At 35.0% G+C, this 15,695-nt stretch overlaps 2 protein-coding genes and 1 long non-coding RNA gene across 4 annotated transcripts; all 3 read right to left on the bottom strand.

The window, feature by feature from the left end:
• Window positions 1-728: 728 nt before the first annotated feature.
• On the bottom strand, window positions 729-1,738 carry LOC125472131. 2 transcript variants are annotated; one of them, XR_007254059.1, is made up of 3 exons: window positions 1,604-1,738; window positions 1,243-1,290; window positions 729-980 (listed from the first exon to the last, which is right to left on the bottom strand). It is a non-coding gene; the product is annotated as an uncharacterized LOC125472131 (long non-coding RNA). The 2 variants fall into 2 exon arrangements; XR_007254060.1 differs by lacking the exon at window positions 729-980 and having other exon boundaries at window positions 1,151-1,290.
• A 9-nt stretch (window positions 1,739-1,747) lies between these two features.
• LOC125472130 lies at window positions 1,748-3,798 on the bottom strand. The gene is made up of 3 exons (XM_048573217.1): window positions 3,449-3,798; window positions 2,469-3,344; window positions 1,748-1,864 (listed from the first exon to the last, which is right to left on the bottom strand). Exons 1-2 carry the CDS (start codon window positions 3,743-3,745, stop codon window positions 2,589-2,591), a joined length of 1,053 nt encoding a protein of 350 aa, XP_048429174.1. The 5' UTR covers window positions 3,746-3,798; the 3' UTR covers window positions 1,748-1,864; window positions 2,469-2,588.
• A 153-nt stretch (window positions 3,799-3,951) lies between these two features.
• Window positions 3,952-8,470, bottom strand: LOC125472116. The gene is made up of 4 exons (XM_048573184.1): window positions 8,403-8,470; window positions 8,058-8,205; window positions 7,898-7,986; window positions 3,952-6,167 (listed from the first exon to the last, which is right to left on the bottom strand). The coding sequence occupies exon 4, from the start codon at window positions 6,160-6,162 to the stop codon at window positions 3,952-3,954; it is 2,211 nt and encodes a 736-aa protein (XP_048429141.1). The 5' UTR covers window positions 6,163-6,167; window positions 7,898-7,986; window positions 8,058-8,205; window positions 8,403-8,470.
• Window positions 8,471-15,695: the final 7,225 nt, after the last annotated feature.

Raw genomic sequence — 15,695 nt, 5'->3', positions numbered from 1 at the left:
AATAAATTTTTTTTTACATATATATTTTTCAATTTCGTAAGTGTTATAATTTGAATTAGAATTTAGGGTCAATCAGCATTTTTTTTGGCGCATTATGAGTTATGTGGGATCGTTTAAGTTTGTGCATGTTGTTTAATTAGTTTAATTTGTTTCAAGTTTTGAATTTGCATCGATTTTATCTAGGCATCAGTTGCTTTGATTGAATATTTACTTGAAATGGTTCAAATTGTTTTACCCAGCTTGAATTGTGGATTTGTTGCTTCAAAAGCACTCGATTTGCTTTTCTCTTGGGGGATCCAAGAGAGAAGTTGTGTGATGCAGTGCAAGATCTCAAGCTTGATTCGCTTGTCGTTGGGAGCAGGGGCTTAGGCCCTAACAAAAGGTGATCATTATTCGACTAATATTTCCTCATAAAAACACAAAAGAAACGAGAGAAAATAAGAGTTTTTGTGTTTGATTAAATATTTTTCCTGCAAAATGGTTGATTAATATGTGCGATGAATTTGCAGGGTGTCCTTCATACCCAATGACATAGATTGCATTTAGTTTTATGTCAAGAGCCTAAACGTTGACAGAACGGAGGCAAAGCGTTTCACTGGTCAGAAATGAAGTGCATAACTTGTTATATTACGGAACATCAACATAAACTATGTTGGTAGCATAGGTCATAATACAAAATGACCAGACCAATACGAGGAGAGCAACTTCATAAAAAAGGAAAGACGAGAAAACAGACTACACTTGCACCCTCAGACATATGGATAGTATCTAATCAGTAATTGTCTTTTCCTAATACCAAAACAAAACAGGTTTTCGACGTCCTCGGAAGGAAAAGTAAGTAGGAACAAGTATAATGAAATCCACATTAAAAATGATCCATTTTCTCATGCCAGAAGCAGACCTGAACTTTGAAGCGATTTAAGGACATCGAATTTCTTAAAAGTGTATCCAATGAAATTGGTATCTTTTGATGTTACCATCTGCAACGCCAAACAAGCAAATCATATAAGCTTTCGTACTGATGCAACACAGATTAGCAATGAGTACTAAACCAATTCCCTTCACAGAATGCTTTTACACGTGTTGGCAGGGGGACCAGGGGACGCAATTGGACATGCGACAAAAATGCTTTATTTAAAGGAAAACAAAATTGAAAGAGCATAAAAGAGATTTTAGCAACTTGGTTTCCAAAACAAAGCTTTACTCACAACTAGAAAATATAGGAGAAAATATGAAGTTTACCTTCCGCCAAGGTCCCACTGTTGGCATTGTTGATGGCTGTCCCTCTACCTATAATAGGGAAAAAGGGAGGGAAAAAAGTTAACCATAGGGTGGCAACTACTATCAATATTTCGCTTTGATTGAACAAAAATATGCTTAAAAATGGAAGCCTGGACACAAAAAGATAGTGCCAGGCCTATTAAGGAAATACAAATCTGCAAAGAAAGGCATTATCTTCATCCTAAAAAAATTTAAAATTTTGTCCCACTAAAGGATAACAGATTACACCAGCAAAAAAACATGAAAATAAAAAGCATGAAAAGTTGAAAACCCATATTCTGAATTGAAAAGCAATTTGTTTCCCAGGATAAGGTGGTCTTACCTTATGAGCCTTTTTGAGTGCATTTCCATCCATGATAAGAACACCTTGCCAAGCACCCTTCCCTGTTGCAACCATTGCTACCGTAGCGTAGGGGTTGCTAGTCCCATGGCAAAAAGGCAAGCAACCACTAATACTTGCGATACCGAATTGTAATGCCAGCTGAAATTTATCCATGCCTTTTCGTATCTAGTTTTCCAGAAAAAGACCAAATTCTCCAGGGTTGAACCATCCAAGCCATGTCAAAAATGCAACAATGACAACCTGATGTAGGAAGAAAAAAAAAATCAATCATGCAATTGAAAATTTGTCATAATACGTGGTGTACTTTGCCTCTAGCTACCAATTAGCCAATTTGTTAAGCAACAAAATTCAACTTTAAACAAAATATGATTTTTGAGGCAGAAAAAAAAATACGCGAAAGTTATTGGATAAAAAGCTCAAAAGCGGAAAACTGGGCAAAAGGAAAGGAAAGAAGCCAAAGACATATAAGGGAAATGAAATGACGAGAAACCTTAAAAGACAATAAGATGAAAAGCAACGTCTAGAATATAGGCTATTGATCTTCTACATTAATAGCGGCATTTTCATTAAGAAAAAGCATCTCCTGCTGACAGTCAGATACAACTTCGCCAAAACATCAGATGTCTTCCCTTTAGCTAGAACTTCTAATTAAGTACTTTCCCAAGAGTATATCAACATAGAACTAGTTTCAAAGAAATCTTGCCCTTCAAATTTATCCAAAGCATATGCTTACACAAGTGGAATATTCACAGTTTTTTTGAAATTTCAGCATCAAAATAATGCAATTATCAAATGCAACTAAGAGTAAAACAAAAAGAAAGCTAACATAAAACATACAACTTACATGATATCTTTATCTTTATAGAACGGAGACGATCAGACGATTTGTTGGGAATATTAGTAGTGGTAGATGAGAAGCGGTGTTAAACCTTTAGCCTCCTGCTTTTTCCTTTACAAGTTTAAATTAATCCTCATCCGAACTACAATAATAACTCTCGCTATCCTCACTACTATCATTTCCGGATTCCCATTCATCCTCATCTTCGTTTGCCTCTTCCGGTGCATTGTATTGAGGCAGATCACCAAGGTCAATTGATATTTCGAATTCGGGAACTCCATGTACGTCAAACGGTTCTTGGACAATATTAGTATCCCGGAGTGTTTCTTCACCAATTTCTATCGAAGATGATAACTGTTGGTCAGCGACGTTGTCGTCGTTGTCATCATGATCTAGTTCTGGAATATCATATAGCCTTCTTCGATCAATCTTCTGAACAACTTTCCAACCATTGCCGACTTTAGGGTCGTCTAGATCGAATATTTGTTTCGCCATAGTTGCCAAAATGTAAGGGTCTTCATCGTACCAATGTCTCGTAGTGTTTACTGATAGTAAACCATGATCTCGCTTAACACTTGTTCGGTTATGTGGGTTTGTATCAAACCAAAGACACTTAAACAGTATCACTTGACACCTATTTTTGTAAAGCAATTGTACTACACTAGTTAGTTTGCCATAAAAATCAATGTCTTCACTGTCGCCCACACCCGGGACATGGACACCACTATTTTGAGTAGACAACTTGTCATCACGTGTTGCCCCCAAGAACTTGATCCCGTTGACATGACAACCCGAGAACAATTCAACGTGAAGTGGTCCTCTCGCCAAGTTATATAATTCTTCATCGTAAGAGGGTGAATTCAATTCCTTCAATTTGTTCATCTAATATAACATATACAAAAAGTTAACTTGTTAGTGTAACCAAATTTAAAGACAGGCATGAACAATTTGGAAAATATGCTCAACTCAAACCACATACAACTTACATGTGTGTAAAACCACGAAGGAAACAAGTCACGGTGCTTCTTGGCATATAAATGTGAAGGATGTTCCCGCTTCATCAACCGTTCATGCTCTTCAAGGTATGACAAAGCCTCGTCACAATTGTTGAGTATGAACCAATGCGCTACCTCCATGTCATTTTTGGTAAATGATTCGCCTTTAACAGGATCGCCGAATGGTCGCGCAATTTGGGCAAAAACAGACAGTTTCTCTTTTCTGACACCACCGTCATTATTGCGTTGAGGACGATTGAAAGTTCTCTCAACATCTTGAAGATACATTGCACAAAAAGTAAGTGACTCATATGCGACCCATGCCTCCACCAGTGATCCTTCGGGCTTTGCCCTGTTTCGAACACACTTTTTCAACTCACCAAGATATCTGCACAAATAAAAGGTTTGCTACAAATTATTCAAAGCATTCGTTGATCATGAATATATATATATATATATATGAGCTTAATTAAGTACCTTTCAATTGGATACATTCATCGACAGTTCACTGGTCCGGCAAGCAATGCCTCATCTGGCAAGTGAATCATCACGTGAATCATACTTGTAAAGAAAGCTGGGGGAAATATATGTTCGAATTTGCATAAGACGTTCACAATGTCGTCCTGCAATTGTCTAACATCCGACTTCCGCAAACACCTTGCAGTCAACTGCGAAAAAAATCTCGACAATAACACGATTGGTTTCACCACATCAAGAGGCAATAAGTGTCGAATACCAACCGGAAGAAGGCGTTGGAGTATCACATGACAGTCATGACTCTTCATGTTTGAAAATTTACAACCCCTCACGTTCACGCAACGCGAAATATTGGAAGCATACCCATCCGGAAACTTTACAGAAGAAATAAAGTTGAAAAACTCTTTCTTCCCATTCGGCTTAACTGTAAAAAAAGGATGGCATTTCTTCAATGTACCACCGACTCTCTGCATCCACAAGGATGACCTAATGCCCATTTGTTCCAAATCAAGGCGAGCTTCGATTGTGTCTTTTGTTCTTCCTTCAATGTCTAGAATTGTCCCCACCAAAGTATCAAACACATTTTTCTCAATATGCATAACATCTAGGTTGTGTCTCAATTTTAACTTTGACCAGTACGGGAGCTCAAATAACATACTCTTGTGCGTCCAGTTCAAATGTGTACTTGGTCTGGGCTTATTAACCCCTTTGCCGAAATTACCAAATTCCAAACGATTTAACTGATCCAAAATCTCATCTCTAGACCATTCTCTTGGTCTTAACCGAGTCTCTTTTGTGCTGTGGAAGGCTTTATCATTCTGACGCCACTCGTTGTCCCAAGGGAGCCATCTACGATGACCAAGATAACAAACTTTTCTCGCATGCCAAGACGATGTTACATTCTCCTTGCATATTGGACATGCCAAATAACCCTTAGTCATCCACCCAGAAACCATTGCATACGCTGGAAAATCGTTTACTGTCCACATAACTGCCGCTCGCATGGTGAACATCTGCCCAGTATACTTATCGTATGTACGAACACCGTTTTCCCATAAATCTTTTAGCTCATCAACCAACGGCAGCAAATAAACATCAATGGACTTTCCTGGATCTTCGCTAATTAATAGAGTCAACATCATGTATTCTTTTTTCATGCACTTCCAAGGCTGTAGACTATAAGGAAACACGACGACCGGCCAAGTGCTGTGGATTTGGTTTAAAACCCCAAACGGATTAAATCCATCGGTGGCAAGTCCCAATCTGACGTTGCGCGGGTCAGCTGCAAAATCAGGGTACATCCGATCGAATTCTTTCCATGCCTCTCCATCTGCAGGATGCCTCATAACATCGTCATTTACTCGTCCTTCTTTATGCCGTCTCATGTCGGTAGCCGTATGCATCGACATGTACAATCGTTGCAACCTAGGCTTCAATGGAAGATAACGCATTACTTTTTGTGGAATCTTGGTCTTTCTATTCTGTGATGTCATTTTAAACCTCGGCTCATTGCAGATAGGGCATTTATCCAACTGTTTGTTCTCCTTATAAAACAATATACAATTATTTACGCATGCGTGAATTTTTTCATACCCCATTCCGAGACCCTTCAACATTTTTTGGGCACTTTTATGATCTTCAGGTAAACAATTCTCCTTTGGCAGCATCCTCTTGATAACTCCCAAAAAGTAATCAAAACACTTGTTTGACAAACGAAACTTGATCTTGCCATGCATCAACTCCACAATTGCTGTGAGCACCGAAAAGTTCTCGCAACCCGGATATAATTCTTGGTTGGCATTTTTCAATAGTTTTTCATAGTTTTTAAATGCCTCAATGTCCATGGTTGGACGGTCTTCATCTCCCCCTTCCTGATTGGTGTTGCTCGAGGCGTATGGATAAACATCATTTACAATATTCATAACTTGTTCACTAGGATCCACATTAGATTCAACAGTCTCCACTCGTGTCACATATGAAGACGAAGCTTGGTCTAATCGTTCTCCATGATGATACCAAGTAGTATAGGTCTCCATCATCCCATTTCTTACTAAATGAAATCGAACATTTTCGAATGTCTCCCACATTGAGTTGTTACACCTCCTACACGGACATCGGATATGAGTTGAACCTCGGCTGTGTCTAATTGCGAATTTAGTGAACTCTTCTATTCCATCCAAGTACTCAACATCACATCTATTATGATTATGTATCCACTGTTTGTCCATTTTGTCTGCAATCCCAATAAAAGTACAAGAGTTACAACAACTTCAACTACTGTATTGTCACCTTATTCCTCTGGTAAGGGCCCTATCCCATTTAGGAATGCATAGTTATGTGCCGTAATTTACGATTCCAATGGATTAAATTTCGACGTGGGCTAATTTCGGCAGCATCTCCTTACAGTTCTTCAAGTGCACGCCGTAGATACATAATATCCATCGTGTACTCGAAGAACAATAGGAAATGTTACCAAAATTTCCACTATCGAAACCTAATCCGTGAACCGCACACTACAACACATAACTATGCATTCCCAAACTGTCCATAAAATGGGACAATTCAAGAATTAATTGGACCGCAGTCATGCTTTTGCATCCATACACGAAATCCAACTAATTCTCAAATGGGAAACTAAGCTTTTCTTGACAAAAGTGTACGAAATTAAGTAGTATTAATTTCGTACAACACAAAACAATTTTGTACGTGACGTACAAAATTGTGCATACAAATAAATTAAATCCCAATAATTACTAAACCTAAATAAAATAGATAAAATTAATAAAGATCAGTTACAAATTCAATCCCAAAAAACTCTAACATGACCAAAAAAGGGCATAGCACGCAGGCAAAAGTACACAATAACAAGTATAAGGAATCTGAAGTTAGTTGCTCAAAAATTGGTGTTCATATGTGATCAGGGGAAATAATATAGCTGTATAAAATAGGTTAAAATGAAAACCAAACTCTTGACCGAAATTTTAGATCTTTACAATCTTCCTTAAAATATTGCTTTTGCATTTATTTTGTTTTGGTAATTTAAAAAATTTCCTATCCATGAGGATTAAAAGCTCCTTTGCACCATTAATAGATTCCGTAAATCTTCATAGAGGGCATGATATGATATGCTATAAACTGTAAAGATGAAGGGATTGTTCATAAATTTCGAAAGAGTGTCCTGTTTGTCGACCATTCTTGTTTCATATATCGAACTAGACAGCTATTTTATAATGTCAGTTTTGATTTATCAGTAGTCCAGTGATCATTTCGTTTAATTCAGATTGTTTGTTCATGTAATGGTATTCGACAGGTAGATTTTCTTGTGGGACACTAATATCTGTCATATGTGTGATTTTCTTGTTGGTGAAGATGCGAACGCCTAAAGGACGAGAAACTTTGAAACCCTTAAATCCCGTATAGGCTATGACTGGGTAGATTTAGAGTGCTTAAGTAAGTCGTATAATGTTTATATCCATTATTTGTGCCTTTTGTGAATAAGCTTTTAGCTGTTTAGTGGTTGCTTAGTTTTATTTGTTTCTGTGCATTATGTGTTCTAGGGCCTTGAGTATGTCATGCTATTGTTTTTTGTTTAATTCAGTTACGCAAACTCAAAAGAGCCCATTATTTGCAATCACCTTAATTTATCAGACTTTTTCAAATGAATTTAATTTATGATGATTTGAAGTAAACGTCATTTTAATTTCCATTGTTGGTAGATTCGCACAAGACATGTATGCTTGTATTAGGCTATAAAATGAAAAGTTTTCCCTTCGTTCAATTTCACGTTTTTGCTCACGTTTTAATCTCTCTTCCTTGCGTTGCCTCTCACGCATCAACCTCTCTTTTCTTTTCATCTCTCACGTTTTTCCATTTCCTTGTTTTATAAACAGAAAAATCAAAATATCAGCATATTAATTGCTATATATGCTTCAGAAAAAATTGTTTAGGACTTAAAAATAGAACCTTTCTCCTCAGAATTTCTTGTTTCTCCAGCTCCTTGCGGATCCGCAACTCATGAGCTTCAACTTCTTTAGCGATTCTCGCTTCTTCACCTACAAGAAGCAACTAGTTAAGTCCTTGGTTGACAAAATATACTATAATGAAGTTAACTGAACAAGTATACCTTGCGTTTCCTCTCAATTCTCAGGATAGAGTCATTAATTTGGCCTTCAGATAATACGTTAGAGTTTTCTAGTGCAGGTGCAACAACAGGGGGATCACTAAACTGAGTATTTACCCTCACGTTAGAGAAGGAGTCCCTTTGTGCTACACTGCCATCATCAATAGGAGATCAAAATTTTCAATATATTGGGAATTTACCAAGCTGAGTATTTACCCTCAATCATATATGCATGATAAGAACAAAAAAGATCAAAATTTTCAATATATTTGGTAATATTAACAAAAATTTCGATACAATCATATATATAAAAAAAATGGATGAATAACATAGATGTTTTTAAATCACCTGAGTGTGATCAGGTGGCTATGGAGGTCTTCAGGTGAGGAATGGAGGTCTGCAGGTGAGGAAGACAGCGGTAAAACATTTCCGTGTTGACTTGGGTTAGAACACTGGAAAGAAACAGAGACAGCGGTAAAACATTTCCGTGTTGACTTGGGTTAGAACACTGGAAAGAAACAGAAAAAGGGATATTTTCGTGTTGACTTTGCGCGACGTAGTGAACCTGCGTCGCGCAAAGTTGGAAAAAAGCGGTAAACCATCCATAGTTTGGCGCCAAATCTTGCGCGACGCATACCTACGTCGCGCAAAGTTGGAAAAAAGCGGTAAACCATCCATAGTTTGGCGCCAAATCTTGCGCGACGCATACCTACGTCGCGCAAAACAGGTTTGCGTGACGCACTTAAACCTAGGTCGCGCAAAGTCCCTCTTTTTTTTTTTTTTTTTTTTTTTTTTTTTTTTTTTACCCGTTTTGCTTATAAGTACAAAATAAATAAATTAAAATCTACTTAGTAAATACATATACCATTCAATTTGATAGGAAACACATTATCCGAAATTAGTTTCAATAATCCAACCGTCAAACTTGTTTGTATATACTTGGAGATCCCATACGCCAAAAATCACAAAAAACAAACATGCAGAGATTAAGTAATGAGACAAACCTTTTCGACGGCTATAAACGAAAAATCACGATTTAACGGTTATATTAACTCCGATTTTGATGATTTTTGACAACTACACTCATTGACCCTACATGAATACAACAAACTGGTTCGATTTTCAATTTAAAATATTTACAAAAGTGGATACCACAAAATATTATGTTATACTTAATGAAAATATAAATAAACTCCAAGTGTCAGTGAATCTAATGTTTTGATGGGATACGCATTGTACAAAACTAGTTTCAACGATCCAACCGTCAAACTTGTTTGTATATGCATTGAGATCGCATACGCCAAAAATCGCAAAAAAAAAACGTGTAGATATCAAATAACGGGACAAACCTTTTCGACGGCTATAAACGAAAAATTACAATTTAACGGTTATATTAACTCCGATTTTGATGATTTTTTACAGCTACACTGTTTAGCCCTATATGAATACAATGAACAGATTCGATCGTCAATTTAAAACATTTACACAAGTGGATACCACAAAAGAAAAAGGCAATGCAAGAACCCCAAAAGAAAACAAAACGGCCAAAAAAAAAAAAAAGGGGACTTTGCGCGACCTAGGTACAACTACGTCGCGCAAGCCTGTTTTGCGCGACGCAATAGTACCTAGGTCGCGCAAAGTCCCCTTTTTTTTTTTTTTTTTTTACCCGTTTTGCTTATAAGTACAAAATAAATAAATTAAAATCTACTTAGTAAATACATATACCATTGAATTTGATAGGAAACACATTATCCGAAATTAGTTTCAATGATCCAACCGTCAAACTTGTTTGTATATACTTAGAGATCCCATACGCCAAAAATCACAAAAAAAAAAACATGCAGAGATTAAGTAATAAGACAAACCTTTTCGACGGCTATAAACGAAAAATCATGATTTAACGGTTATATTAACTTCGATTTTGATGATTTTTGACAACTACACTCATTGACCCTACATGAATACAACAAACTGGTTCGATTTTCAATTTAAAATATTTACAAAAGTGGATACCACAAAACATTATGTTATACTTAATGAAAATATAAATGAACTCCAAGTGTTAGTGAATCTAATGTTTTCATGGGATACGCATTGTACAAAAGTAGTTTCAACGATCAACCGTCAAACTTGTTTGTATATGCATTGAGATCGCATAAGCCAAAAATCGCAAAAAAAAAACGTGTAGAGATGAAATAACGGGACAAACCTTTTCGACGGCTATAAACGAAAAATCATGATGTAACGGTTATATTAACTCCGATTTTGTTGATTTTTTACAGCTACACTCATTGACCCTATATGAATACAACAAACTGATTCGATCGTCCATTTAAAATATTTACACAAGTGGATGCCACGAAATATTATATTATACTTGATGAAAGTTTAAATAAATTCCAAGTGTTAGTGAATCTAATGTTTTGATGGGATACGCATGGTACAAAACTAGTTTCAACGATCCAACCGTCAAACTTGTTTGTATATGCTTTGAGATCGCATACGCCAAAAATTGTAAAAATACAAACGTGTAGAGATTAAACAATGGGACAAACCTTTTCGACGGCTATAAACGAAAAATTACGATTTAACGGTTATATTAACTCTGATTTTGATGATTTTTTACAGCTACACTGTTTAACCCTATATGAATACAATGAACTAATTCGATCGTCAATTTAAAACATTTACACAAGTGGATACCACAAAAGAAAAAGGCAATGCAAGAACCCCAAAAGAAAAGAAAAAGGCCAAAAAAAAAAAAAGGGGACTTTGCGCGACCTAGGTAAACCTACGTCGAGCAAAGTCGCTTTTTTTTTTTTTTTTTTTTTACCTGTTTTGCTTATAAGTACAAAATAAATAAATTAAAATCTACTTAGTAAATACATATACCATTCAATATGATAGGAAACACATTACCCGAAATTAGTTTCAATGATCCAACCGTCAAACTTGTTTGTATATACTTGGAGATCCCATACGCCAAAAATCACAAAAAACAAACATGCAGAGATTAAGTAACGGGACAAACCTTTTCGACGGCTATAAACAAAAAATCACGATTTAACGGTTATATTAACTCCGATTTTGATGAGTTTTTACAACAACACTCATTGACCCTATATGAATACAACAAACTGATTCGATCGTCAATTTAAAATATTTACACAAGTGGATACTACAAAATATTATGTTATACTTAATGAAAGTATAAATAAATTCCAAGTGCTAGTGAATCTAATGTTTTGATGGGATACGCATTGTACAAAACTAGTTTCAACGATCCAACCGTCAAATTTGTTTGTATATGCTTTGAGATCCCATACGCCAAAAATTGTAAAAAAAAAACGTGTAGAGATCAAACAACGGGACAAACCTTTTCGACGGCTATAAACGAAAAATTACGATTTAACGGTTATATTAACTCCGATTTTGATGATTTTTTACAGCTACATTGTTTAACCTTATATGAATACAATGAACTGATTCGATCGTCAATTTAAAACATTTACACAAGTGGATATCACAAAAAAAAAGGCAAAGCAAGAACCCCAAAAGAAAAGGAAAAGGCAAAAAAAAAAAAAAAAACAGAGGACTTTGCGCGACGTAGGTACAATTACGTCGCGCAAGCCTGTTTTGCGCGACGTAGTTGTACCTACGTCGCCCAAAGTCCTCTGTTTTTTTTTTTTTTTTTTTTTTCCACCCGTTTTGCTTATGAGTACAAAATAAATAAATTGAAATCTACTTAGTAAATACATATACCATTGAATTTGATAGGAAATGCATTGTACCAAACTAATTTCAAAAATCCAACCATCAAACTTGTTTGTATATACTTGGAGATCCCATACAAGTGGATACCACAAAATCTTATGTTATACTTGATGAAAGTATAAATATACTCCAAGTGTTAGTGAATCTAATGTTTTGATGGGATACGCATTGTACAAAACTAGTTTCAACGATCCAACCGTCAAACTTGTTTGTATATGCTTTGAGATCCCATACGCCAAAAATTGTAAAAAACAAACCTGTAGAGATCAAACAACGGGACAAACCTTTTCGACGGCTATAAACGAAAAATTATGATTTAACGGTTATATTAATTCCGATTTTGATGATTTTTTACAGCTACATTGTTTAACCTTATATGAATACAATGAACTGATTCGATCGTCAATTTAAAACATTTACACAAGTGGATATCACAAAAGAAAAAGGCAATGCAAGAACCCCAAAAGAAAAGGAAAAGGCAAAAAAAAAAAAAAAACAGAGGACTTTGCGCGACGTAGGTACAATTACGTCGCGCAAGCCTGTTTTGCGTAACGCAGTAGTACCTAGGTCGCGCAAAGTCCCTTTTTTTTTTTTTTTTTTTTTTTACCTGTTTTGCTTATAAGTACAAAATAAATAAATGAAAATCTACTTAGTAAATACATATACCATTCAATTTGATAGGAAACACATTACCCGAAATTAGTTTCAATGATCCAACCTTCAAACTTGTTTGTATATACTTGGAGATCCCATACGCCAAAAATCACAAAAAACAAACATGCAGAGATTAAGTAAAGGGACAAACCTTTTCGACGGCTATAAACAAAAAATCACGATTTAACAGTTATATTAACTCCGATTTTGATGAGTTTTTACAACAACACTCATTGACCCTATATGAATACAACAAATTGATTCGATCGTCAATTTAAAATATTTACACAAGTGGATACTACAAAATATTATGTTATACTTAATAAAAGTGTAAATAAATTCCAAGTGCTAGTGAATCTAATGTTTTGATGGGATACGCATTGTACAAAACTAGTTTCAACGATCCAACCGTCAAACTTGTTTGTATATGCTTTGAGATCCCATACGCCAAAAATTGTAAAAAACAAACGTGTAGAGATCAAACTACGGGACGAACCTTTTCGACGGCTATAAACGAAAAATTACGATTTAACGGTTATATTAACTCCGATTTTGATGATTTTTTACAGCTACATTGTTTAACCTTATATGAATACAATGAACTGATTCGATCGTCAATTTAAAACATTTACACAAGTGGATATCACAAAAGAAAAAGGCAATGCAAGAACCCCAAAAGAAAAGGAAAAGGCAAAAAAAAAAAAAAACAGAGGACTTTGCGCGACGTAGGTACAATTACGTCGCGCAAGCCTGTTTTGCGCGACGCAGTTGTACCTACGTCGCCCAAAGTCCTCTGTTTTTTTTTTTTTTTTTTTTTCCACCCGTTTTGCTTATGAGTACAAAATAAATAAATTAAAATCTACTTAGTAAATACATATACCATTGAATTTGATAGGAAATGCATTGTACCAATCTAATTTCAAAAATCCAACCGTCAAACTTGTTTGTATATACTTGGAGATCCCATAGGCCAAAAATCGCAAAAAAAAAAAACATGCAGAGATTAAGTAACAGGACAAACCTTTTCGACGACTATAAACAAAAAATCACGATTTAACGGTTATATTAACTCTGATTTTGATGATGTTTTACAACAACACTCATTGATCCTATATAAATACAACAAACTGATTCGATCTTCAATTTAAAATATTTACAAAAGTGGATACCACAAAATATTATGTTATACTTAATGAAAGTATAAATAAACTTCAAGTGTTAGTGAATCTAATGTTTTCATGGGATACGCATTGTACGAAACTAGTTTCAAAGATCCAACCGTCAAACTTGTTTGTATATGCTTTGAGATCATATACGTCAAAAATTGTAAAAAACAAACGTGTAGAGATCAAACAACGGGACAAACCATTTCGACGGCTATAAATGAAAAATCACGATTTAACGGTTATATTAACTCCGATTTTGATGATTTTTTACAACTACACTCATTGACCCTATATGAATACAACAAACTGATTCGATCTTCAATTTAAAATATTTACAAAAGTGGATACTACAAAATATTATGTTATACTTAATGAAAGTATAAATAAACTCCAAGTGCTAATGAATCTAATGTTTTCATGGGATACGCATTGTACGAAACTAGTTTCAACGATCCAACCGTCAAATTTGTTTGTATATGCTTTGAGATCCCATACGCCAAAAATTGTAAAAAACAAACATGTAGAGATCAAACAACGGGACAAACCTTTTCGACGGCTATAAACGAAAAATCATGATTAAACGGTTATATTAACTCCGATTTTGTTGATTTTTTACAGCTACACTCATTGACCCTATATGAATACAACAAACTAATTCGATCGTCCATTTAAAATATTTACACAAGTGGATACCACAAAATATTATGTTATACTTAATGAAAGTTTAAATAAATTCCAAGTGTTAGTGAATCTAATGTTTTGATGGGATACGCATTGTACAAAACTAGTTTCAACGATCCAACCGTCAAACTTGTTTGTATATGCTTTGAGATCGCATACGCCAAAAATTGTAAAAAACAAACGTGTAGAGATTAAACAACGGGACAAACCTTTTCGACGGCTACAAACGAAAAATTACGATTTAACGGTTATATTAACTCCGATTTTGATGATTTTTTACAGCTACATTGTTTAACCCTATATGAATACAATGAACTGATTCGATCGTCAATTTAAAACATTTACACAAGTGGATACCACAAAAGAAAAAGGCAATGCAAGAACCCCAAAAGAAAAGGAAAAGGCCAAAAAATAAAAAAAAGGACTTTGCGCGACGTAGGTACAACTAGGTCGAGCAAGCCTGTTTTGCGCAACTCAGTAGTACCTAGGTCGCGCAAAGTCCCCTTTTTGTTTTTTTTTTTTACCCGTTTTGCTTATAAGTACAAAATAAATAAATTAAAATCTACTTAGTAAATACATATACCATTGAATTTGATATGAAATGCATTGTACCAAACTAATTTCAAAAATCCAACCATCAAACTTGTTTGTATATACTTGGAGATCCCATACAAGTGGATACCACAAAATCTTATGTTATACTTGATGAAAGTATAAATATACTCCAAGTGTTAGTGAATCTAATGTTTTGATGGGATACGCATTTTATGAAACTAGTTTCAACGATCCAACTGTCAAACTTGTTTGTATATGCTTTAAGATCGCATACGCCAAAAATCGCAAAAAAAAAACGTGTAAAGATCAAATAATGGCACAAAACTTTTCGACGGTTATAAGCGAAAAATCACGATTTAACGGTTATTTTAACTCCGATTTTGATGATTTTTTACAGCTACAGTCTTTAACCCTACATGAATATAATGAACTGATTTGATCGTCAATTTAAAATATTTACACAAGTGGATACCTCAAAAGAAAAAGGCAATGCAAGAACCCTAAAAGAAAAGGAAAAGGGAAAAAAATAAAAAAAATAATAAAAAGAGACTTTGCGCGGCGTAGTACAAAATAAATAAATTAAAATCTAGCTACTTACTAAATACATATACCATTGAATTTGATGGGGGTACGAAATTAGATTCAATGATCCAACCGTCAAACTTGTTTATATATATTTCGAGATCGCATACGCCAAAAATCGCAAAAAACAAACATTCAGAGATCAAGTAACAGGACAAAAAATTTCGTCGGTTATAACGAAAAATCACAATTTAACGGTTATATTAACTCCGATTTTGATGATTTTTTT

This window comes from the organism of the source record quoted next, unplaced genomic scaffold (genome assembly GCF_019419815.1).
Source record: "Pyrus x bretschneideri cultivar Hongxiangsu unplaced genomic scaffold, Pyrus_bretschneideri_v1 Contig64, whole genome shotgun sequence".
NCBI classification, from domain to species: domain Eukaryota; kingdom Viridiplantae; phylum Streptophyta; class Magnoliopsida; order Rosales; family Rosaceae; genus Pyrus; species Pyrus x bretschneideri.
Note: the sequence above shows the minus strand (reverse complement) of the source record. Positions and strands in the feature narration are given on the sequence as shown.

Coding starts and splice junctions, on each gene's coding strand:
- LOC125472130 (XM_048573217.1), bottom strand. CDS start 3,745: ATGTATCTTCAAGATGTTGAGAGAACTTTCAATCGTCCTCAACGCAAT. Junction 3,345..3,448: donor CTTCGTGGTTTTACACACAT/GTAAGTTGTATG, acceptor ATGTTATATTAG/ATGAACAAATTGAAGGAATT.
- LOC125472116 (XM_048573184.1), bottom strand. CDS start 6,162: ATGGACAAACAGTGGATACATAATCATAATAGATGTGATGTTGAGTAC.